This window comes from Schistocerca cancellata, chromosome 12 (assembly GCF_023864275.1).
Source record: "Schistocerca cancellata isolate TAMUIC-IGC-003103 chromosome 12, iqSchCanc2.1, whole genome shotgun sequence".
NCBI lineage: Eukaryota > Metazoa > Arthropoda > Insecta > Orthoptera > Acrididae > Schistocerca > Schistocerca cancellata.
The window spans coordinates 65,189,456-65,216,725 of record NC_064637.1 but is presented as its reverse complement, the minus strand read 5'-3'; the positions used below and the strand labels follow the sequence as shown (position 1 = coordinate 65,216,725).

Here is a 27,270-nt window from a genome sequence, read left to right as displayed (position 1 = left end):
CCTCTCATCAAATAACGTCATTCTCTATCAATGATAGCATTTTTTAGTGAAAATCAATTTCCTTGAAAGCTGTAATTTTTATATTTTATTTTATTTTTACTGTGTTTCTTCATATATGTACAGATACATGACAGTATCACCTCATCTTCAAATACCTAATGTGTTTGCTTCATGAATCGAATGCTGCAAGTACTGTAACCATCCTTCCATAAAGGAAGTGTGTAAAACACATCTGCCACACAGCTAGATAATTCATGTCAGACACCGCTACTCTCTATGCCAAAACTAAAATAGCACAGTTGCATCTCTTTAGGAAGGTTGGAAGTTCCATATTCCCTGGTATCTGAAGTCTCTGTGATACAATGAAACTCTCATAAGCAGCTATAAAATCAATGGCAGTTATGCTGGCATGTGAGAGTTTTCCTATAAATAAATGTCTGTGCCTCCTTTAATGGGGAGACAATCAATTCATGAACCATAGCCAGAAGGTATATGAAGATAAGCAACAATATCATAAAAAGACTAGATTGATACTCACCATGTAGAGGAGATGTTGAGTCACAGACAGGCACAATGAAAAGACTACTATACATTTGAGCTTTTAGCAAAAGGCCTTCTTTTACCATAGAAAACATACAAACATTTACAAAAGCACAACTCACACATGCATGACTGCTGTCTCTGGCAACAGAGGTCAGACTGGAAGCAACTGTGCCTGATGGAAGGGCCAATCTGGCTGTTGGAGGTAAGGAAGATGTTAGAGTGGGGAGGGGGAGAGATAGAAGGATAGGGGAGGAAGGCGTACTGCTGATAGTGGGAACATGCAGGGACATGGTTGGGACAGGGTGTTGCTGCTAGGTGCAGTCGGGATGTTTTTGGGTGGGAGAAGGGGAGTGGAAAAGAAGAGGAGGGGAAAAGAAGAGGAGGGGAAAAGAAGAGGAGTGGAAAAAAGAGGAGGAGACAAAAAGAGACTAAGTAGTGGGTGTGTTGGGGCAATAGAAGGCTGTGTAATGCTGGAGTGAGAGCAGGGAAAGAGGACAGGTAGGGTAAATGACAGGGTCTAGCGAACATTGAGGCCAGGGGGGTTATGGGGGATATAAGAATATACAGCCTACAGTTGCAGGTTAACTTTATCGTTTACCTAGGTTTCAACGTTAGTAATAACATCTTCTTCAGAACCTGCAACAAGTTAATATTATAATGCGCTAGTAAATTATATTAGATATGGTCATCCTACAGGATGCAACGTATAGGACTTACATAAATTAATATTTAAATGTTTGCCTAAAACAGGCCATGTCCTAAGTCATCTTCATAAAACTCTATGTATAACCATAAGGTTTTGTCACTTCTATTAAACCAACTGTAGAAATTCACTTTAAACCCATTGTGTGGGCCTCCTCGTGTGACTAGAGACTGCGGACCGCGAGGGCTTCCCGCTCTGCCTCACAGAGGGAGGCACGCATGCGCGAGACGTGTAGAGTCAAACTCTTATTACGCATGCATCAGATAACCTTTTTGCTATGAATTAATTTTATATTTTACTATTGTAAGTTAATTACAGTATCCAGCAGCATAGCAAAAAGGTTATCTGACACATGCGTAATAAGAGTTTGACTTTATGCATCTTGCGCATGCGCACCGCCCTCTGTGAGGCAGACCGCGAAGCCCTCGCGGTCCGCAGTCTCTAGTCTCACGAGGAGGCCCATACAATGGGCTTAAAGTGAATTTCTACAGTTGGTTTAATAGAACTGACAAAACCTTATGATTATGCATCGAGTTTTATGAAGATGACATGGCCTGTTTTAGGTAAACATTTAAATAATAATTTATGTAAGTACTATATGTTGCATCCTGTAGGATGACCATATCTAATATAATTTACTAGCGCATTATAATATTAACTTGTTGCAGGTTCTGAAGAAGACGTTATTACTAACATTGAAACCTAGGTAAACGATAAAGTTATCCTGCAACTGTAGGCTGTATATTCTTATATAAACAATATCAGTTGCTGTCGCTGCATAAAAATGTTTAAAAAAAAAGGTTATGGGGGAGTTCCCAGCTGCGAAATACAGAAAGCTACTGTTGATAGGAAGGATCCAGGTGGTGCAGATTATGAAGCAGTCATTGAAGCGAAGCACATGGTGTTGTGCAGCATGTTCAGCAACTGGGTGGTCCAGCTGTCTCTTGGCCACAGTTTGCAAGTGGCCATTCATGCAGATCTGAACCAGATGAAGGATTTGGAATTCTTGGTGTTTAAGGAGGATTCCATCCCATGGCCACCTATTCATGAGCCATCTAGAGGAATCCTTGCTAACCACCCAGAACTACAAAGCCCTCACCTTTTTCAGAGTCATCGATGACATCTTCATGACCTGGACTGAAGGTGAGGACACTCTATCCACATTCCTCAAGGACCTGAACACCTTGAATCTCACTCACTTCACCTGGTTCTCCTCAAACCAACAAGCCAACTTCCTTGATGTTGACCTCCACCTCAAAGATGGCTACATCAGAGCTCTGTCCATATAAAACCTACAAATCACCAGCAATAACTCCACTTCAATACCTGCAACTCACTCCATATCAAGAAGTCCCTTCCATGCAGCTTAGCCACCTGTGGCTGTCACATCTGTAGTGACAAGCAGTCCTTCTCCAAAAATATCAAGGCTCTCATTTAAGTCTTTGCAGAGTGCAATAGCCCTCTCAACATTGTACAGAAGCAGATATCCCATGCCTCATCTCTCCAGTCACCTACAACCTCCCACATTCCCACCATTTGGTCACAAAGGAGCACTTCCCTTGTGGCTCACTACCACCGAGGGCTGGAGCAACTGAATCACATTCTCCCCCAGACCCTCAGAGTTTCAACTACTTCTCATCGTGCCCTGAAGTGAGGATTATCACACACACTATCCTACTCCCATAGTGATATTCAGCCGCCCACCGAACCTACGCATTATCCTTGTCCATCTCTACGCCACCCCTGCTCCCAAGCCCTTGCTTAATGTCTCATGTCCCTGTAACAGACCTAGATGCAAGACCTGTCCCATACATCCTCCCAGCATCACCTATTCCAGACCAGTCACAAGCATTGCCTATCCCACAGAGGCAGGGCTACCTGTGAGAGCAGTCATGTGATCTACATACTAAGCTGCAAGCACTACGCAGTGTTCTACATAGGCATGACAGCCAATAACTTGTCTGACTGCAAGAATGGCCACCGACAAGCTGCGGCTGAGAGACAGCAGGTCCACCCAGTTGTGAACATGCTGCTCAACACAATGTACTTCACTTCAATGACTGCTTCAAAGCCTGTGCCATCTGGATCATTCCTACTAATAACAGAATTTCCAAGTAGCACAGATGTGAACTCACTGCAGTATATCCTACGTTCCCATAACCCACTGGCCTCAGCCCTATCTAGCCCTCGTCCTTCAGCCACCCATCTCCTTGCCTACTCCCACTCCAGCAGTACACAGCCTTCTATTCCACCAACACACCCAGCAGTCTGTCTCTTCCTCCCCACCCCCCCTCTGCTACTCTCCTTTTGTGCCCCCCCCCCCACCTCCTCCCCTGAAATCTTCCGACTGCATGTGGCAGCCCTACCCTGCCCCAACACGTCCTTACATGCTCCCACAAGCAGCACTACACCCTTCCCTCCTCTAGCCTGCTATCCTTCTCCCATCAGGTGCAGTTGCTCACAGTCTGACATCGGTGGCCAGAGACAGTGGTTTTTGTGTGTGTGTGTGTGTGTGTGTGTGTGTGTGTGTGTGTGTGTGTGTGGGTGTGTGTTTGTGTTTGTGTTTGTGTTTTTGTGCTTGTGTGAATGTATGTGTTTTAGAATTAGAAGAAGACCTTTGGCCAAAAGTTCATATGTACAGCAGTCTTTTTGTTGTGTCTGTCTGCAGTTCAGCATCTCCCCTATATGGTGCGTAGCAATCTATTCTTTTCATAACACTCTCATTATTCCATCCTGTCTTGAAATCCATAGTACACATGTGAGATAAACATGAAAACGAAATGTAAAGAATACAGCTGCAGGAAAATGACTTTCATTGGGATGAAAATAACTGCCTAAAGATCTATGGATATTCAGTACGTAGACAACTATACAAAAATGGTAAGAGTGTGTCTGCCTGCAAAGGAAAACTATGACAAATCAGGTAGTTTTCTTTCACTGATGTAACAAATGATGATACATGGGTATGCACTGAGCTAGTATAGGACTGGATGATACAGTGCAAAACATCTAGTATCTCATAGAGGATATACATTTCATTCCCAATGGCAAGTGACATGCTCTACACATTACCACTGCTTTCTAGAAATTATCACAACAGTGTCTGACAGGGGAAATGAGGGACATCTGTCTTCTTATAGATCATGTTCTTGATACTGTAGAGGCGAATTTCTTTCAACATGATTAGAATGATCAGTGAGCAGTTGAGTGGTGTAGTGTGCTCCCTACCCGTTTGGTCAGCCCCTTGACACTAGTGATTGACCGAGCTATGTTTTATTTTCATTTCCTGACAGCCTACCCTGCTGCCGCTGTGTACGGACAGTTCGCCCAGGCTATCCCCCCTCCGATGCACAACGTGCCCCCTGCACACAGGGAAGGTAAGGATTCCGCTTGGCCATACACAATAATTCTAGCCGCTTTGCTTTAGCTGTCAGGTCTGTGTGGCGTTCTTAAAACAGATGTGGAAGGTATTCACTTTTCAATTGTGCAGTTTGCAAAATGACAATAGGTCTGACAGAAAGTGTGGCAGGGCAGAAAAGTGGATATCTCAGGACTAAAGAGAAGGCAAAGAAACTATCTTTCTTTGTATAGGCCTCATACAGGGTGCACCCTCTCTAAAATGTGGAGAAACAGTACAGATTTTTCTGAAGGAAGATTAACACAATAAGCAAATGGTGAAGACACCTATATAACCATGAGTGCATTGCATAATGACATACTGCACTGACAGGATGGTGTAAAATGCTGTTGAAGGCATCTTTATTAGAAGACATACAGGACCACATAACTTAGCAACACAGTGACAGTGACAGTGTGATAATCATGAAAGTGTGTAAAAAAAAATAAAGTTTTTCCCCCTTGTAGTAACTTCAGCATTATGAAGCATCACCCTGGAGCCAAATGAAAGGAAGAATAGCGTCAACATTTAAAAAATAATATGTGATAATCTCTCAGAAAAGTGATCAGTTAACTAAATCTGAAAATCAGTTTCTTGTCAGAGTTCACTCATGAATAATTGAATGACAGAAACAAATATCTAGAAAATGATGATATGGAAACTATATGTGAGAAGATCCCTGAGACATTAATTTTTATGTAATTTCCAAGTGTAACTGCACTAATTCAAATAAAGTTTGAATAAAAATCAACTAAAATTACAGAATCATAATTGGTTTGCTTTGGAATCTGAGAAATCTGTCAGCTCATTATTATTGTCAGTTTATTTAATAAAATAATTTTGTTATGCATTATGTTTTCACTCATCACTGAACTTTCCCAACTTGTGCTTGAGAGCCTAAAATGAATACTCTTGTATACAGACTACCACAAAAAAACCATGCGGCAGATGTCAGACATCTACACCAACATGAAAATTACATAAATTGCTAATGAGGTCATAGGGCATTTAAAGGAGTCTAGGAGTGATGCATTTGATTACTGAGGATCATTAAGAATAGGTTCTGTATACAACATAGTACACTAGCAACTGAGTCTCCATATCCACAATAGGCCCTACTCAATACTGCAGTTATATACTAGAGTTCTGCAGTTACACAAGGTAAATAAAATAGAAAGTTAAATGTTAGTAATCATCCAAATATGTAAAACTGTCCTTATCTGCTTCAAAGAATGTTTTTGAAAGTTGCAGTTTTCCCTGATTACCTCTTTTTTTCTTTTCAGTGTAAAGAAAGTTTATTTGATGTTACTGACATATGAATTTCCTTTGTTATGTATATCTTGCCACACACACACACACACACACACACACACACACACAGGGCAATGCGTCTAGCTTTTTCATGTCAAATAACTTTTTGATTTGTTAAAGATATTTGTAACCTCATGAATGTTTGTGAGGAGTAATGACCAGGGGCTCAAAAAACAAAGAACAACTTCATTAATCACTGAGATGTAGGTATCAACTTTTTAAAATGTGAAATAACAAGAAATCAATCAAGGAGTAACAATACACTGGCTATGGTGATAGCTGTGCTTTCCTCAGAAATTAGCATTTCAGAGGCAAGTGATATATGGCACCTATGCCACTCAACAGGGAATATAGTAAACTTCTGTGTGGTGTACTATTCAAATAGCTGCAACAACAGCACAAAATCCTCATATTCCAGGTATTGTTATTCAACAATTTCTACTCACAGCAACAATACAGTTAAATAATTGAATCTGACATACTATACTACTGCAAAAAATATCATAGTTCCATTTACAAAAACCATGTTGACACCTGTACCTTGGTAATTAATGTAGTTATGAAAACTCTCTGATCTTTGTTTCATGAGCCACCAAGCACAACTATATATAGTCTAAGATGACGGAAGTCGGACAATGTTGACCAATGCTATCCAGTAAACAACACTGTATTTAATAGACAAGTGGGACTATGAATAATATGATGACAAATTCAGTTAACTAATAAAATTTCAGCACTCACTAGGTGTAGATGTTGTAAAAAGAGAGTTGTCTGCTATATAATGCATACAGTTTGTTGTTTAATAGACACAAGAAATCATTTAATACCAATAACTGTCATTTGACTTCTTTTGATTCTGCAACTCCAACCACCTATCTTGCCAAGAGCCTTCTTAGAGTCTGAATATAAATATTTGTCTAAGTGGAAAGAGCTTACAAATATCTTTAAAAGTCAAAAGGTATTTGTGATGAAAGGGTTGGGTGCCCCACCCTGTATATACATATAAGTATCTTGTACTTGTGGAAACAGATTTTTTTGACAGAGCTTATGTTCCCTTACCAGTAAACTGTTATTACTTGATGTTGCAATTGAGTGTGGTCTGCTGTGTGGTAGTTTTAAGTTTATAAGTTGTTACAAATGGGTGGTACTGTAGGTATTGTTACTGTTGTGCATATCTGCATAGCTTTATCAGTGTCTTTATCTGTGTTGCCAACATCCACTCCAATATGTGTTAATGTAATTGTCTGTGCACATTTGTTTTCCACTGCCTTTGTGTGTATAAATCCTGTTATTTTCCTTTTTTAGTTAGCATATGGTGTGTGTTGTCTAGCTGTAATTTGGTTTAGCTTCATTTCCTTCACTGTCCTGTCTTTTAGTCCTTCGTGTCTGTCGAGTGTTCCGCATCTCCTCTTTGTTTCAGCTCTGTGTAAGTTTTGGGAGAAATACATTACTAACCATAAACTCTTTGAGGAATATAACTTGTTCATTACCTACTGCTGCAAATTGTACTCTATAGTAATTGCAACTAAACATTTTCTTTACTGCAGCTGCTGTAGACATGTCTCAGGAAACATGCATGAAAGTTGCTGATCTTTAGGACTGTCTCTAGGAATTTAGTTACTTGTTTAGTATAATGACCCACTTGAAGGAAAAGTCGTCTCTCACTTTTGAGAAATTTTTATTTCACGAAAGCAAGATGTGAACTTTTTTACCAGACTGGATCAATGGATAACCCTTACATTGTAAACTCGGGCAATACATTTCTAGTAACACTGTGTTTTACACAAGAGAAAAACCTTCCATTCATTAAGAAATTTAAGCAAACTGATAATATTATAACTGAAGTGAAAGTTTTTTTTAAGCATATATATCAGTGAGAAATAACTTTACTTTTTCTCAGAAAATTTTGCTTAACATTTGTTTGGTATGTACTTAGGTCTTCTGACATTATTACAATAAATTTACATATTGTGGAACAAATATATATTGTTTTCTAAGAAACTGCTAAAATGTGGAAGAGTTTAATAGATAAAGTCAAAACTAGTGAACCTGTTGAATTTTCAAGTAGGAGGTGGCAAATTTTCTTTCCTGTAAGGTGAAGAGTGTGTATATCATATCATAGTGCTGTAGTGTGTGAGAGTCAAGGAACACATGAAGACTCTGCTGAACATGATATAGAGTCAGGTGTCTACCATGGCAGAACTATAAAGTGTGTGACATTTGGCATGGTACTACTGGCTGTGGTAACATACATAAAAGGTTTCTTTCTGTTATCCTGAAAGAAAAACAATGTGAACACAATCACTTTTGCCTTCTGTTAATTTATACCAAATGTATTTACTATCTTTTTTAAAAAAAAAAACTAGTATTTTTTTTAATTTGTAACACTTTACAATTTAAATTACCTTAATTTTACAAACTGACAGATTTAAAGAATCACATAATGATGTCACCTGAACATTCTGAGGAGACTGGTGACTTATCAGTTCACTGCCTGACAAAAAAAAGTGAAGCAGTCAGGAGACGCGGTCAGAAGGTAACTTTGTATACATTTATACCATCGTCAGGTATGAAAATGATCAGAGTTTCAATTCTCTGTGACAGGTAGAATGGCCACCTGAGAGCATTATTGACATTCGAGTTTGTGTTACCCAACCTCATGGAGTATACAAGGGACGTGAACAGCAACAAATGTTGAATGATGACTGGGACATACACAGAGATGTGTACGTGTGTAAGGCAGATTTATCAGGAGCCTCACTGTGGGTCTCCATATGGCCGGCCAGTCAAATCGTGCAGTATCCAGGTATGCAGAGCATTTTGATGTGACATTAGCTCCATGTCAGAACTGCGCAAGAACATGATGGCAGGCATACTCATTGTCTGGGTTTCGGTTGACTATGTCTGGTCACCATGAGGGAGAGGTGGAGCATCACCACACTGTCCACAGAGGAAATCGTAACTACATCACATCTGCGCCTGGCATCCAAGAATGAGTAACAGACTCATTCCAACACTCTGTGTCTACCCACAACATCGGCGGAGACTAGCACCAGCCAGACTAGGGAATTACTGTCCCACTTGTAGACTGCTGTTAACACCACAGCACAGATAGCTGCATCTGGAGTGATTCGTTTACACAGAAGCACAGACTGCTGATGAATGGCACCACACTGTATTCAGCAACAAATCACCATTCTGCACTACTCCAGATGAGTATCGGTGAGTACATCAGCTACCTGAAAAGAGATTCCATTCTTCCAATGGTTTGGTGAGGACAGACATGTTACTCTTGCTCTGTCGTGTTGTCGGGCACCACTGGGTATGATTTCATGTAACAGCTGGTAGTAAGAGAGGGAATTCTGAGAGCACAACAGTACGTCACGTACACCCTGCATGCTCATGTGCTACATCTCGTGTGATAGTATTGTGGTGCCATTTTTCAGCAGGACAACACTCATCCACATATGATACATCTTTGTGAACTGTCTGAATGATGTTGAGGTACTCCCGTGGCAAGCGGATCCCCAGATTGGTCCTCCTGTGGAACCAGCTCGGACGTTATCTCTGTCCCAGTACCAGTATCTGGGATATCAATGACTAGTCACAACAGCTGTTGGCCATCCTGTCTAAGGAGAGGATACAATAGCCTTATGAAATCCTTCCCTTCTGGATCAGAGCACACATTCAGGCAAGAACGGTGCAACATCATACTGGTAAGTGGGCTCACATGCCAAGTTCTTTGTAAATTTGACTCTGTTTTGTAATCACCGAAATAACATCATATAGGGCTACTGTCTAAATGATATACTGTCTAAACCAGAGAAGTTTGATTTCGTTTCCTCCTCCCCTTCTGGGTGCTTCACTTTTTTTGTCAGGCTGTGTATACGAACTCAATAGTTTTATCAAAAGACAAATCCACTTGACAGAACTAAAATATTTTGACGCAGGATTACTGTGCAGTACTTATCCTCAAGAGGTGAAATATTTAGTATTATTGATAGTCATGTGTATTAGTGTGTGACACCATCATAGTTTTCATAACAATCAATTCCTCAGCCAGGGAGCTTCTGGGTACGTTGAGGAAGGTTATAAAGGATGGGCACGTCACTCAGACCTCAGAACAAGAGAGATTCAGATATTGTGATGTCTAATGACAGGTGGGTCTCTCTCATCCTGTCTCCTGAGGGTAGGTGATGGTCAACCAATATGTATCAAAATTTTACAATTCTCTCAAAAATTCACACTCTTGGTCACATTTTGATTTATTTCAACTGAAACCAGTTTCATATTTATAGCCAATATCCTGTCCATTACTGCTCATTTTGAGATTTGATTACAGCTGTATAACAGAAAACAGTTATCTCTTTAAATTAATCAAAATGTGAGCATGATTCTGAGTTCTTCCATTTATTTAGATTCAAAGAAATCTCTGGACACGTGCAATGTTGCACCATATTTTAAAACACATGCATTTCCACAAGAGAGTCTGTTAGGTGTGATATTGTTCCATATCCCACACAAGGAAAACAGCTCGTTTGAAAACAGCATCAATTTGAACGGAGTAGAAATTAAATACAAAAAACCAAGAACTCAGCATTTACGTATGTAAGCACAAATTAGGACAGTATACTTTCACATATTCACTTGAAGCTATAGGTGTACAAATGTTACAATGAAACACCACAGCTAACATTTTGTTGAAATTAAGCAAAACACAATCACTTTTATCTCTCTCTTCACTTCATCAGCATGACACATGACACAAAGCAAGTTATACTTTGTTTCTTGTTACTGTAGTACTTCAGTACTAAATGTTAACTATTTACAATGAAGTTTAATAATTTTCCAAAAAACAACAGTACAGAAGGTCAAAGAAATCTAATGATTTTTAGGTGGTACATTGGCCAGAATGAAAGATTTTTTATAAAAAAATCTGATACAAAAGATACAAAGAACTTTTAACAAACTGCTAACCCCACCTTTCTCGCCACACATTGAACATGTGATGTCAAAAATTAGCCTGCAAGGAAGTCATGATTGTCCATTATCCCAGAGAAACCCTGAAATTATCATCGGATTTAGTAAGAGGCTGTATGAAATTGAAGATCACTGGAAGTAGATTCTTTTTCATGTAGAATGATTTGCAAAATGCACAACATATATGTTGATGTTCACATACTTGTGAAGATAAAGTAACAGGCCCCCTAAAATAGGTGAGAGCATTTACACACCACTTCCTGGATTCAGGGAATCATGCCTACCCGGAATCAAATCCACCTTGTGGATTAAGAATGAGGGCTTGTCAGCCAACCAGGCTGGATGTGGTTTTTAAGTAGTTTCTCTCACTCAACTAAGTAAATATTGGACTGGTTCCCACCACAAGTACATGTTACACAAACATTTAGAAAATGTTCTCTTGACACAGACAGATGGGGGTACACAGATTCTGTGTCAAGGGTAATGGTGGCATGAGGAGGAGCAACTGGCCACCAATTGTCACTAACATTTCCACATCCGAAATAACATGCCTATCCTGCAGAGGACAGAAACAGATGAAGATGAAAAAGAAGAAGAAGAAGAAGAAGAAGAAGAAGAAGAACAACAACAACAACAACAACAAGAAAATAACAGTCAATCATGTGTAGGTTTACTTCTGATTAAGACACTTACATGCAATATAACATTTTTATGACCATGCAGTCACTGTTAAACATGTAAGGTTACACATCCTACAAGCTACATAACACAACACATCTTGTAACAAACGAAGGGTTATATTCTGCACAGGACATAAGGCTGACATTACCAATGACTGAAAATAAAAAATTGAACAGTTTTTGCCTATAGAGGCTTTGGAAGATTTATTTTGTAAATACTTTTTGTAAGGACATAAGTGTTGCTCTTGCTTAATTTACAGGAAACAGAAATTTTGGTGTCATTACTGTTGGCATTAGCATGACAAGAAGAAAAGAAAAGGCAATAACTAAATCATTGGTTTGATAGTTACTCTGCCATTTCTTGAAGAAAAAAAAAATCAAACCAAGTAGCCTTACAGACTTGACATACATATTGAAGCAAAGCTGCAAGAACAGCTATCCTCTATAAAATTGCTTTTTTCAACATTGTTACCTGAAGAGTAGGATGTTTTTTAGATGGAGGTGGAAATTAAAATATTTTGCTTGCTTAGGTTTACAGTCACTGTAAAAATTATCTAGCAGGAATATGTCACAGAAGTACTGCCAACAAACATAAAAGGCAATGTATAAACTTTTGTTGGCACTCTGGAAATAGAGTAAGAGAGTTATATAGACAATACTTTTGAGAACACAGTGCTCAGGCAAAAATCCATGCTGCAATTTTGGTTTTTTTAATACTGCTTGTTGCAAAATTTCTGAAAAAAGCAATATTATGGGTACACCAGCCTTTAAAACTCAGAGGTTTACCAGTAAGACAGTGATATGCAGGCTGCTGAAATCCTGAAATAAAAATATATAAGGATAGAATGATGTATTCGAATTATAAGACACCATTAAATTTGAAGAAGAAGTGAACAGTAATACATCAATGGTATTAAACTCATGTGAAAGTGAGTCACAATAATTGTCTCCAATAGCAAATTTGATAAGAAATAAGGATTTGTCTCCTTGAAAAAAATATAGAAACCAGTTCTCACTTACAAAACAGCTGCTTACTACCACTTTTGTAGGGACACAAAGGCAAAGTGAAACTAATTACACAGTACATATGATAGCAAATAAAGAATCCTTCACCTCTCATTCATTCAGTAATTGAAACTATCTACATAAACTTGACTCATACCTGAACACATACTTTTTGGTATTTACCTTGATCATTCTTATTTTGCAAGTGTGGATATGCAGAGAAAATCCTGCTTTGAGTTAAATATGTAAGGTTTTGCTCCTGAATGCTTAGAGAGGGAGGAATAGAAGACTTCAGCCACTAGATCAGAATAAGAATACAGCAAAATTTATAACAATTTCCCTGTAAGAAAAAGGAGCAAATTTAAGGAAAACTATTCCTTCCCAAAAATACAGCTTCTTTTCAATTAGTCTTGCGTATTAGACATGGTATGTTGAAGTAGTTAGAATATCATATGGATACTTGTACTGCAGTAGGAGGCAAATATTCATCCATTACAATATTCTTTTGGAGAAAGGATAACTAAAGTGGCAGACAGATTTAGCACAAAGTAAACATAGAAAGCACAATGTATGAGAGACATAAAAAAAAAAAATTCACAGCTGTCTCTCATCATTGTGTAAATGTCACATGAATATAAATGTACTCTAAAGTTACTACCACATCCCACTGATGATATTTCACAGAAGCTGCAGTTACAAAAACTGACATATGGGCAGTTTCACTGGAAATGTCTTTATCAGTATGAGTGGCATTTGGAAATTAAGAAATTACAGATTTTACATAGACAGTTTTAACATTACTGTGACATCAGAACAATATACACCATGCCTACCATTTAACACATTCCCTGCAAAGGAAGAACTGATGTATCTCCCGTACTGCATATTGGACACAGGTGACCTAATGAAAACTTTGGTAACATGCAGCTCTGATCATTGGTGTCCCAAATGCCACAAGTGTAACTATACCTTTGTGTGAAGTCACTTCACCATGAAGATGCTGTCTTGAGCTGTCTATAGCAAAGGGGACATTTTGCTGTGTATACTACTGCAGTAGTGACCAACTAGACTGCAAAGTGGTCCCAAAACAATTTTATGAGGCATTTTTACCATGCTGTTTTATTTTGTAAACACACATCTTACAGGAAACAACACAAAAAACTCGTTTCTATATGACTTTTGCATCGATTAATAACTGGAATCTTAAAAAGTCATTCTTGGTTTTGTTGTCTCTGTTTTTCTTATTTTTGATGCACATTTTAGCCCACTGCTTTATTTGCAAAACACATTAACAAATTATATAAACAATACAAAAAAATACTTATTGACATAACCTTTGCACCATTTAATAACTGCAGTCTTAAAAAATCATTCCTGGGTGTATTTTTTACTTAAACAACAGATCCATATTTTAACTTGCCCTGGGCAGTCATTGCAGATGGTTGTAGTTTACTTGGTTCTTTTTGTCTGCTGCCGTTTTGCCTTGTCGAGTGAGAAGCCTTTTGTAGCACAACATTCAGTGTTGCCAAAATTTTCTTGCCTGATCCTCAATTTTTCTTAAGCTGTGAGATGGAGGAATGACTTAGGTGTTATATCCATTTAAATGCAAAGCAATGAACTCTTTGAAAATTGAAAATGACATTCAGCTCCTCACAATGCTCTTTTTACAATGCAGAATCCCATCATTTTCTATAAAGGTCACTATTGGGAGTTCCATTGCAACTTTTCTCCACCATTTCACTGCTTTCTCAGTGGTGAGTAAATATGAAAACATCAAGTAATCGAGGTCAGCACCATTTTTTATCTTGTACTACAGCACAGCTTTTCTCATAATTTTTCCTTTTCTCTTCTTTTTCCTGGTGTCCTCTAAAACATGAGTATGCCCATGAACTCTCCTTTTATCCAAGAAGTTAAAAATGTCTCCAGTATCATTCTGTATGCAACATATTTGCCCATTTTTAAGAGTTTTCTCCACAATATCCTTGGGAAGTCCTGCTTTATTTGGACAAATTTTTCCACATAGAAGCATATTTTTATCTAATAACTCATGTGCCAGAGAAATGCTTGTATAGAAATTATCAGCGTAAAGAATGTGACCTTTTTAAAGAAGAGACTCATACAGTTTCATAGTGATAGCCTCTGTTTGATGTGCACCTTGTGGTTCAACATCTTTTCCTTGATATATACACAAGGCAAAAATGTAGCCTTCCTTTGTACAAATTTTATACAGGTTTACAACATACTAACCAGACTTGTTGAGGATATATTGCCTGCAAACAAATATTCCTTTCCAAGGTATCATGGATTCAGCAATTACCTCTTCTCTTCTAGGCATTAGAGTGTTTTGAAAGTTACTCTGCAGATGTTCAACTAACACCTGTACTTTGTACATCCTGTCATTTACATTTATAGGGGTATCATTATCAACAAAATGACAGATATTGATCAAGAGGCATAGTGGCTTTTATGATATTATTTTCGTACAGTGGACTCCTTGACCAATAAAGTGAAATTTCTGGGACTTCATTTAACCCCATAGTTGGCATTATGCAAAAAAACTTGCCTATTTCTTCTTCAGAAGTGTCAACCCAATTGGCTAGATGAGATCTTTCTTTGCCTGGCATTTTGGACAGTTTCTGTGCTGCATATCTGTTTGTTTCCAACACCATATTGTAGAATATGTTTTCTATTACCAACATTTTGTAAACAACAGAAGGGATATCAAAATTGGTGGAAATATTAACTTCTGAATGCGAACTGAAAATTATTTGTTATGTTCTGTCCAATTGATTTCCAAATTGGGGTATAATTTTCTTCAGCATCGCTATGATTATCAGAGTTACATACAGTATCAGGAACCCCATCAGAATTGGAGTCATCAACACCACCATTAAAATCTGAAGAGGATGTTGAACCTTGGGGGTTGTAAGCTGTATCATAGTCAGATGCAGGAGAGAAGTCATAGTGAGTGCAGTCACTCTGATTTAGGTAGTAGGTCAGCCCCTCTTCATGTTATGGAGTACTTCATCTTTATTTCCTTGTTACAAGTGGCTCAGAAGTAGATGGATCTATTTCTAGCTAAATATGCAATGACAGCATTATTAAGAGGGTAGCTGCTAATCACTATACAGCAGAGATGTTGAGTCATGGGTAGGAACAACAAAAAGACTGTCAGAAAGGAAACTTTTGGGCAAGACAGCTTTCATCAGAAATAGCCCCCCTCCCCCTCCACACACACACACACACTCAAACACACATGACCACAGTCTCTGACTACTGTGTCCAGACTCAAGGTTTAAGGTATGTATGTGGCCTCAGTAGCCAGAGACTGTGGTCATGTGCACGTGTGTTTCATTTGCATGTGTGTGTCTATTTCCACTGAAGGACTTGTTGGCCAAAAGCTTACTTTCTGATAGTCTTTTCATTGTGCCTATAGGTGACTTGGTATCTCTGCTATATCTTTTCATGACATTGTCATATTCCATCCTTGATTTTCCATTGTTTAAATATGCAATTGAATGTGGTTAGACCTGGTGCCCTACTGTAATTATTATGATAGATATACAATCATTTAATAACAGTAAACAATATTTTGACACATATCTTAAAGCAGCTGTTCTTGGCCGCTAACACTAGCAAATGATGGTGTGTAACAAAGAAAATAATCAATTATTGACAACATAATGTAATTGGATAGATAAAAGAACCTACTCATCAAGCAGAGAATAACACACAGAAAAAGGTTTAATTTACGCAAGCTTTTAGTGCCAGTGGCTCCTTCTTCTGGTAGAAGATTTGAAGGGGAAGGAAGAGGGGTGAAGGAAAAGAACTGGAGCAGTTCAGGAAAAGGGGTACAGTTCAGTAAAGTCACCCAGAATACCGGATCATGGAAGACTTACTCGACAGGATGAGAAGGAAAGAATGACATCCAATAAGTCTCCCCTGACCTAGGATTCTGGGTGACTTTTCTGAATTGTACCCCTTTTCCTGAATCTCTCCAGTTCTTTTCCTTTGCCCCTCTTTCTTCCCCTTCAACTCTTCTGTCAGAAGAATGAGCCATTGGCTCCAAATGCTTGCATAAGTTAAACCTTTTTGTGTGTTTGTTCTCCTGCCGCTGCTTGGTGAGTAGATTATTTTTATCTATACAGTTAGATTATATTGTCAATAAATAATGGTGTGTGTATTTTAATGCAGCTGTTCTTACCTGCTAGCACTAACGAATGATGACATGTATATTTTAATGTCCAACAATAAGTGATATGTTTGCTGCATCAGTTGGCACTAAAAGAGCACAGCACCACAACAGTCAGGACACAGGGGACCTGAACAATTGAAATCCAACATGAAAAGTATTATTAGGTATCCAGTGGGCTGAGCAGAAGCAATTACATATTTGAATTATTTATCCCCTACTGAATAAATCTATACCTTTGAACCTTTTACAGCTTAGAATTTGATGTAATAATCATTTCTGCAATTTTGGAAAGAATTCCATTGGGTCACACAGTGGACCAAGCTTCAGGGAACATGTTAAAAGACCTTCAAGCAACATGTAAATGGCTATCAGCCCCCAAATTTGAACTTCAAGAGAGACAATGGGAAACTGGCAGTGAACAATTTAGAAAAAAATGAGATCCTAAGCAAGTACTTCCAGAAACTGCTTAATTACAAAGAACCCAAAGGATAATAGCTGAAAATAGTTCCACAGCAAAGAAAGAACAATTCAGCATCTCCTACTCCTGATAATCCCAGAACTAAAGCATAATGGAGGCACCAGGGAAGACTCGATCACAATGGCAATGTTGAAAAATGAAGGAGAAATCACCTTTAATGCTATAAGTTTTAAGAGACAGAAAAATTATGGAAAACAGGAATAATAACTGGTGAACAGAAAACAGCACTGATTCACCCTCTATACAAAAAGGGAGAACTGATATCAATTATTATGGTGACATTTCTATCATACTTTAGAATTACAAGGGATTCTCAAAAGTGCTGCAGGCTAGGCTGATGGACCAGTCAGATCATCACATTGGCACACAGCAAGCTGGATTCAGGAAAGGGAGGTACTGTGTCAAGCAGGTCTGAAGTCTAAAAGGAGTATATGAAAATTACATCTCTAAAGATCTGGTAATGGTCTTCATCGGCTTAAAGGAAATCTATGATTCAGGCAACAAGAAAGTATTGTTTGGCATCATAATACAGTTTTTAGTGGATCCCAAAACAGTGTAAATTATCAAGCAAACTCTAACACAGACACAACAAAAGTAAAATACATGGGAGAACTGTCCAAAGAGTTTTAAATTAAAACTGGGGCCCAACAGTGCATTAGACTGTGCCCAGTTCTCTCTCTTTTAGAGGAGGTCGTCTGAGAATGGGGAAAGAATGTAGCCAGGAAAGACTTACTGAAAAAAAGTTTTTGCTGGATGTTTAAAGAATGATGTTAACTACCTTGCATTCACCATGACAAGGTAATCCTGTCAAGAAACAGAGACAGTTGTAAGCTGGTAAACATGCTGAAGTAGCAAGCAAAAAAAGCTGGCCTCCAAATTTCTTTTGAGAAAAAAGTCCATATCCAAAATCCGAACAGCATCCCATCATCTAACGACAGAGTACAGTGAAATATAAAAAGTGGGGTGTAGTGTAACATAACATTTTGTAAGGAAATTCCATGGAACACTCTTAGGCTCTTCAAGAAATGGAAGATATTCATGTGAATATAAAGAGAAAAACTGTAATTTTAATTTAACTGAAGCAGAGTGGAGGAAAACACTGTTTGTGCAGAGCCAAGAATACACGCAAGAGTTACATCTACTGTGGGTATGAGTGGTGAACTGAAGTCGTCATTCGCTGTGGTGGACATGTTATTACGTGCAGCCACTGGTGGAAGATGTAATGGTAGACCACCAAAAAATGACCAAAGCACCTGTATTAGCAATGAACATCATGTAAAATGGAATATAATTGACTTACTCTATTACATACAGACTGTAGAGAAGAGGGAGACTGCTACTCATTGTGAACTTCATTGTATTAATAGTTAATTTGACAAAATGTGGTTGAAATGATGTAAGTCTGGTTATGATTGCTTTACATCATTTGTGGAGAGAAATGAGCTCTTTTTCCAGCTAATTCATGAAATCTTCAGGGAAGAGGATACGAGCAAGGAGATGAAGATTATTAGCTGGTACTGAATAGCAGGACAAGCTCTAGAAGATATATTTATAGGTGTTGTAGTATCGAGGTGCTATTCCAGGAGGACATACATAACTAGTAGTTCTGACATCTCCCTGTGAGCACCAGGCACATGACAGGATGGTTTCAGATAGCTCGGTACAGTAGTACAGATGAAAACAAGGAAAATGCGCATCATGGAAACCACTTTGCCTATCTTACAAACTAATGACATTGACAGGATGCAGTCATTAGCTTAATTTCAGTCCCTGAGTTGTTTTCAGAATGAATCTCTCTGCAGTGAGTAGACACTGAACTGAAATTTCCTGACATTAAAATTGTACAAACATCCACTTAATTGACTGTGATGCTCTGATTCAGATTAATGATATGACCCACCTTCCCATCACTGTGTTTCTCCAGCTTGTCAGCATTATGTCATCTGTACTTAAACGTTACATTCCTGGGGATATTGATTATATTGATAACACTTTCTTCACCAGCAGAGGCTCGACCATTTTCCATCTAGCAGAAACCAAACCATATCATAAGCAGATGTTAATACCTGATGGAGATAATGCTTTCTACTTCCTTACCATGTTATCTGAGTACAGCTTGGATAAGAATGGAGACAGGCAGCCCACTAAATGTGTGAATCTTCCTATATAAACTGAGGTTTTATGGAATTGATGGTCTAGCCAACCAATGTCATCTAACCAAAGAAATGAAGAAAATTATACTTAATAATTCAATCAATGTAAGCAGGGAATTTCTGACAGGGAGATAAACCACTTATGGGTTCCCTAAGGCTCAGTCTTCAGTCCACTAGTGTTTCTCATATACAGCATGGTTATAATTAAATTGACAGTGTTCCAAGTGCTGCAGCACAGGCTGCATTCATCGTATGATGATGATGATGATGTTGAAAATAATAGTTCTACTTTCTGCCACCAGGTGAAAACATGGTGCTGTAAGTAGTCAGAATGTGAAATGTTTCCTGTTTTGATGTCAGTATGTTGTTTATGCTGTTTGTCACTTGACATCACATGTTGATTTCTATTGTGAAGTGACCTCCTTAATGAAGGTTGAAGTTTTCTGTGTGAAACACAATGGTTATTGAGAATAAAGACAGTTGACTGCTAGTAAAGGTGGGAGGTTTTTTTTTTTTTTTTTCCAGAACAGTAACGACAGCAGTGCTGCAGTGCAGGAATATTGCCATCAGAAACAGCAGTGAAGAGGTCCGGTGTCAATAAATGGCTAAAGAATATAATCAAAAAATTTGAAGAAAAAAGTGAATTATGTGGTGCAGCACAGAGAGTGAGGCGGTCCTTTCTCATGGCAGTTGTTGATGAAGTTGTTATAACTACAGCCAACAGTGCAACACGTACCCCAAATCTTGTAGCCAGTGCTTGAAGTGTGTCATGGGAAATGTGTTTCCCCAGCTCAACAGTCCAAACAAAATTTTGTGGCAAATTTTACACTGGTACCTCTACAAGATTCAAAATGTGCACAAAATGAAGCCTGGAGATAGGCTGCAAAACCGTGACTTTGCCCTCTGTTTTTTGGCGTGCATGGAAATGGATGTCATGTGGCCAGGGAATAGTCTCTGGATGGACGAAGCATATTTTACTCAGCTCCTGTGAATGTACAGAAATGTCGCATATGGAGTTCTTCTCTGCCATGTGTTGTGCAGGAACATCAAAAATGGTTCAAATGGCTCTGAGCACTATGGGACTTAACATGTGTGGTCATCAGTCCCCTAGAACTTAGAACTATTTAAACCTAACTAACCTAAGGACATCACACACATCCATGCCCGAGGCAGGATTCGAACCTGCAACCGTAGTGGTCACGCGGTTCCGGACTGAAGCGCCTAGAACCACACGGCCACACCGGCCAGCTGTAGGAACATCCATTGCACTCAACTTATGTGACTGTGTGGTGTGTTTCACAAGCTCCTTCAGTCCCAGTCCATTTTTCTTCCAGGAGATGACACATTGCTGGCCTGTTAAATGTACAGTGACATCTGCATGTTACCAGGACCTCTTTGTGGAACACATGAGTCTAGCTTTGCGAGAATGCAACTGTGTTCACACCACTATATTCATGTAAGATGGGGTGACACTACATATCACTTGCCAGATGAAAGATTTGTTTCAAGAAACCCTCAATAACAACCACACCATCACTAGGCAGTTTCAAGATTTGTCCCCTTCCATATCTCCTGACCTAAATCCATGTGACTTCTGGCTTTGGGGATATCTAAAATATCATGCCTATCAGGGATGTATCTCGACTCTTCCTGATCTGAAGGATAGCATATGATAACATATTGCTCTGATTATGCCAGATATGCTGTGAGTCACTGTTAACCATGCCATGTTGCAGTCACAGCATGTTGTTGATCTGGAAGATGATACTGAAAACATGTTGTAACTTGGGAACATATCCTAGTAAACATGCCAGAACCATTTTTATCATTCCTCCCCTTTTTCTCTTGAGTGCTTAGCACCATAATTTCAACTGGTAGCAGGAAGTGGAGATTTTTTATCCAGCTACTGTGCAAGCGCACCACTTAATGAACATACACTATGTGATCAAAAGTATCTGGACACACCCAAAAACATGTGTTTTTCATATTAGGTGCACTGTACTGCCACCTACTGGCAGATACTCCACATCAGTAATCTCACTAGTCAAGAGACATCATAAGAGAGCAGAATGGGATGCTCTGCGGAACTCATGGCCTACGAACGTGGTCAGGGGACTGGGTGTCACTTATGTCATACATCTGTATGCGTGATTTCGACACTCCTAAACATCCCTAGGTCCACTGTTGCTGATGTGATAGTGAAGTGGAAACATGAAGGGACACGTACAACATAAAAGCATACAGGCCGACCTCGTCTGTTGACCGACAGAGACCACTGACAGTTGAAGAGGGTTGTAATGTGTAATAGGCAGACATCTATCCATACAATCACATAGGAGTTCCAAACTGCATCAGGATCCACTGCAAGTATTGTGACAGTTAGACAAGAGGTGAGAAAACTTGGATTTCATGGTCAAGCGGTTGCTCACATATCATGCCAGTAATTGCCAAACGACACCTCGCTTGGTGTAAGCAGTGTAAACATTGGATGATTGAACACTGGGAAACTGTTGTGTGAAGTGACGAATCATGGAACACAATGTGGTGATCTGATGGCAGGGTGTGGGTATGGTGAATGCCCGATGAACGTCATCTGCCAGCATGTGTAGTGACAACAGTAAAATTCAGAGGCAGTGGTGTTATGGTGTGGTCATGTTTTTCATGGAGGGGGCTTGCACCCCCTCTTTGTTTTTGTGTGGCACTATCACAGCATAGACCTAAATTGATGTTTTAAGCAACTTCTTGCTTCCCACTGCTGAAGAGCAATATGGGGATGGCAATTACATCTTTCAACATGATCAAGCACCTGTTCATAATGAACAGCCTGTGGTGGAATGGTTACATGTCAATAACATCCCTGTAATAAAAAATGGTTCAAATGGCTCTGAGCACTATGGGACTCAACTGCTGTGGTCTTAAGTCCCCTAGAATTTAGAACTACTTAAACCTAACTAACCTAAGGACAGCACACAACACCCAGCCATCACGCATCCCTGTAATAGACTGGTCTGCACACAGTTCTGACCTGAATCCTATAGAACACTTTTAGGATGTTTCCAGAATGAAATTTTCACTCTGCAGCGGAGTGTGCACTGATATGAAACTTCCTGGCAGATTAAAACCGTGTGCCCGACCGAGACTCGAACTCGGGACCTTTGCCTTTCGCAGGCAAGTGCTCTACCATCTGAGCTACCGAAGCACAACTCACGCCCGGTACTCACAGCTTTACTTCTGCCAGTATCTCATCTCCTACCTTCCAAACTTTACAGAAGCTATCCCGCGAACCTTTCTTTCAGGAGTGCTAGTTCTGCTAGGTTCGCAGGAGAGCTTCTGTAAAGTTTGGAAGGTAGGAGACGAGATACTGGCAGAAGTAAAGCTGTGAGTACTGGGCGTGAGTTGTGCTTCGGTAGCTCAGATGGTAGAGCACTTGCCCGCGAAAGGCAAAGGTCCCAAGTTCGAGTCTCGGTCAGGCACAGTTTCAATCTGCCAGGAAGTTTCACTTTTAGAATGTTTTGGAATGCCAACTTGGTGCCATGCCTCACCAACCGACATTGATACCTCTCCTCAGTGCAGCACCCCATGAAGAAAGGGCTACCATTCCCCAAGAAATCTTCCAGCACCTGTTGGCCAGCATTACCGATGGAGGGTGCCATGAACTTGTAAGACATTTTCAGTCAGGTGTCCGGATACTTTTGATCACATAGTGTACCTACATGGTTTCAGCATCCTGCGATGTATACAGCCCGCACTGCAGCACACGAGGTACAATCAGTTTAATTATAACCACTCAGTATGTGTAAATGACCTTCCATCTAGAAGTATCATCAATTACATTAAGAATAAAAAAATTTGTTACCATCATACTATAAAGAAAATCAAACTGACAATGAAGGCTCAGAACCAGGAGATAAGTTCATATTTTTGTGGCATTTGCAGTCAATGAGGGGTTGGTTAGCAAAATAAATAAACAGAGGAGTGTACAGAATGAATTTTTCACTCTACAGCAGTGTATGTACTGTTTTGAAACTTCTTGGCAGATCAAGACTGTGTGTAACAGACCAGAACTCGAATCAGAACCTTGTCTTTTATGGGCAATGCTCTCACCGACTGAGCTATCCAGGTATGACCCATGACCTACCAGTAAAGCTTTACTTATATATACAAAAAGCAGAATCAGTACTTTTTACAGATGACACTAGTTCTATAATCAATCCAAACCTACACACATACTGAAGAAAGGGTAAATAATGTTGTTAACATTATTATTGATTGGTTTTCTGGAAATGGTTTCAGTCTCAATTTTTTTAAAAAAATAAATAAAATAAAAAATAAAAATACTCAGTTCTGCACATCTATAGGCATCACACTGATGATAAGGATGGTTAGGAGATAATAACTAGATGTGACATTCTAAGATTTTAGGTATCCATATTGATGAGAATTTAATATGGGAAAAAAACATATTTTTGAGGTCCTAAAACAACTGCATTCAGCCATGTTTCCACTTCAAATCATTGAAAACCATAGTGAGTGCCAAATCAGTAAGTTAACATTTTTCTTATACACTGATGGAAAAAAAGCAATACCAAGGAGGAGTTGTCTGATATAAACAAAAGTTGTTAGACACATTTCTATATCTGAAAGATGATGTCTATTCAAATTTCATGCCGGTTGCAAAAGGATGGTGCTGACAGTACCACTATGAAGATGCAGATCAGGTTGACTTTAAATACACACTATAATGGTCATTAGCATTAATTACCTTTGAGAGTGGACATGGTGAGTTGATGTTAGTCACAAACATCTTTAAAGTGACAAAGATGTCATTACCAACACCTCACTGAGTTTGAATGAGGTCGTGTAATAGGGCTACAAGAAGTTGGAGTTTCCTTCTGTAATATTGCAGAAAGATTTGGCAGGAATGTAGCCACTGTACATGATTGCTGGCAGTGGTGGTCATGAGAATGTACAGTCACAAGAAGACCAGGCTCCAGTTGACCAAGAGGGACACCAATCATGTTCAGCATATGGCTGTGGCGCACTGTACCACATCGGCAGCAGCAGTCCAAACAGCACTTGGCAACAAGGTGAAACCATGAGTTGTTACAAATCAGTTACTTCAAGGACAACTCCCAGCCAGATGCTCAGCAGCGTGCATTCCACTGACCACAAACCACCACATTTGTGACTTCAGTGGTGTCGAGTGAGAGCTCATTGGTGGGTGGAATGGAGAAAGCTGGTTTTGCCTCAGTCCCAGTGATGGCCATGTGTTGATTAGGAGGAGGCCACTGGAGAGCATGCAACCAATCTGTCTGTGTGCTAGGCAAACTGGACCTAAACCTGGAGTTACAGCGCGGAGAACAATTTTGTATGACAGTGGGAGCACTTTCATAGTTATCCCGTGTACCTTCACTGCAAATCTGTAGGTCAGTCTGGTAATTCAACCTATTGCGCTGCCATTCATGAACAGCAATTTCCAACTGGATAATGCTCACCCACATACCACTGTTGTAACCCAAGATGCTTTACAGACTAATGACATGTTCCCTTCGCCGCTCAGTCACCAGATCTGTCTCCAATTGATCACATATGGGACATCATCAGACAAAAACTCCAGCATCATCCACAAACAGCATTAACCAACCTGGTATTGACTGACTAAGTGCAACAGGCAGGGAACTCCATCTACATCTACATCTACATCCATACTCCACAAGCCACCTGACGGTGTGTGGCAGAGGGTACCTTGAGTACCTCTATCGGTTCTCCCTTCTATTCCAGTCTCGTATTGTTCGTGGAAAGAAGGATTGTCGGTATGCCTCTGTGTGGGCTCTAATCTCTCTGATTTTATCCTCATGGTCTCTTCGCGAGATATACGTAGGAGGGAGCAATATACTGCTTGACTCTTCAGTGAAGGTATGTTCTCGAAACTTTAACAAAAGCCCGTACCGAGCTACTGAGCGTCTCTCCTGCAGAGTCTTCCACTGGAGTTTATCTATCATCTCCGTAACACTTTTGTGATTACTAAATGATCCTGTAATGAAGCGCGCTGCTCTCCGTTGGATCTTCTCTATATCTTCTATCAACCCTATCTGGTACGGATCCCACACTGCTGAGCAGTATTCAAGCAGTGGGCGAACAAGCGTACTGTAACCTACTTCCTTTGTTTTCGGATTGCATTTCCTTAGGATTCTTCCAATGAATCTCAGTCTGGTATCTGCTTTACCGACGATCAACATTATATGATCATTCCATTTTAAATCACTCCTAATGCGTACTCCAAGATAATTTATGGTATTAACTGCTTCCAGTTGCTGACCTGCTATTTTGTAGCTAAATGATAAAGGATCTATCTTTCTATGTATTTACAGCACATTACACTTGTCTACATTGAGATTCAATTGCCATTCCCTGCACCATGCATCAATTCGCTGCAGATCCTCCTGCATTTCAGTACAATTTTCCATTGTTACAACCTCTCGATACACCACAGCATCATCTGCAAAAAGCCTCAGTGAACTTCTGATGTCATCCACTAGGTCATTTATGAATATTGTGAATAGCAATGGTCCTATGACACTCCCCTGCGGCACACCTGAAATCACTCTTACTTCGGAAGACTGCTCTCCATTGAGAATGACATGCTGCGTCCTGTTATCTAGGAACTCCTCAATCCAATCACACAATTGGTCTGATAGTCCATATGCTCTTACTTTGTTCATTAAATGACTGTGGGGAACTGTATTGAACACCTTGCGGAAGTCAAGAAACACGGCATCTACCTGTGAACCCGTGTCTATGGCCCTCTGAGTCTCGTGGACAAACTGACATCTGATACCTGTACAACACAATGCATCCATGTTTGCATGCTTGCATTCAACACTCTGGCAGTTACACTGGTTATTAACATACTAGAATTTCACATTTGCAGTGGCTTATCTCATGCTTACATTAACCTGCAATTCTGCGATGTTAATCATTGAAATATGTTACCTAAATAAATGCATTCCTGAAATTTCATTACTGGACATTAATTACTTTTTGATGTTATTGTTGTTTCCCCATTATTTTCATTAAATAATGCCTTATGGAATTTCTGGGATAAGACATCTTTAAGAAAGAACATTTTCATTGGTCAAAAATGTACCATACAAATAATATGTGGCACTCACCCACATTCATCTTTTTATACTTGTTTAAGGAAATAGGCATCTTGACTACTGCTTCACAATATATGTACTCCTTCATGAAGTTTGTTGTGAATAATCCACTACAGTTCAAAGGAACAATTATGTACATGAGTACAATACCAAAGAAAAAAATGACATTGATTATTTCAAATTAAGGATGGCTTTAGTACAGAAAGGAATGCACAATGCCACCACCAAAATTTCTGATTGCTTACCCAGTGGTATAAAATGTCTGACAGACAGCAATGTTAAATTTGAAATCAATCTGAAAAAGTTTCTCCTTGACAACTCCTTCTACTCCTATTTATGTAAAATGTAAAACAGAAATAAGAAATTAAGAGAATACAAATATTAAAAATAATTTGTAACTGGTCACGATGTAACCACATTTATGTATGAATGTGTAATATGAATGCAAAAGGACTCATTTCATACCACTACAATTAATCCTACAAATTATCCATGAACATAACCCTAACTATTTTGTAACATAAGGAAAAGACAACCATTCACTTGTAGTGAGCAGCTCAATGTGTGGAGAACAGAAACACATAACAGAAAGTAGTATTCACACTAGCTTTTGAGCACTACCTCTTCGTCTAGCAATAGTAAACACACACACACACACACAAAAC

At 39.2% G+C, this 27,270-nt stretch overlaps 1 protein-coding gene across 1 annotated transcript in view; it reads left to right on the top strand.

Annotated features, from left to right (window-relative positions):
• The window catches only part of LOC126109461 (CUGBP Elav-like family member 4), a 202,655-nt gene that overhangs the window by 131,869 nt on the left and 43,516 nt on the right, over positions 1–27,270 (top strand). Inside the window, exon 8 of the mRNA XM_049914489.1 lies at positions 4,540–4,623. Coding sequence (XP_049770446.1) covers positions 4,540–4,623 — 84 coding nt within the window. The remainder of the gene's footprint in view (positions 1–4,539; positions 4,624–27,270) is intronic.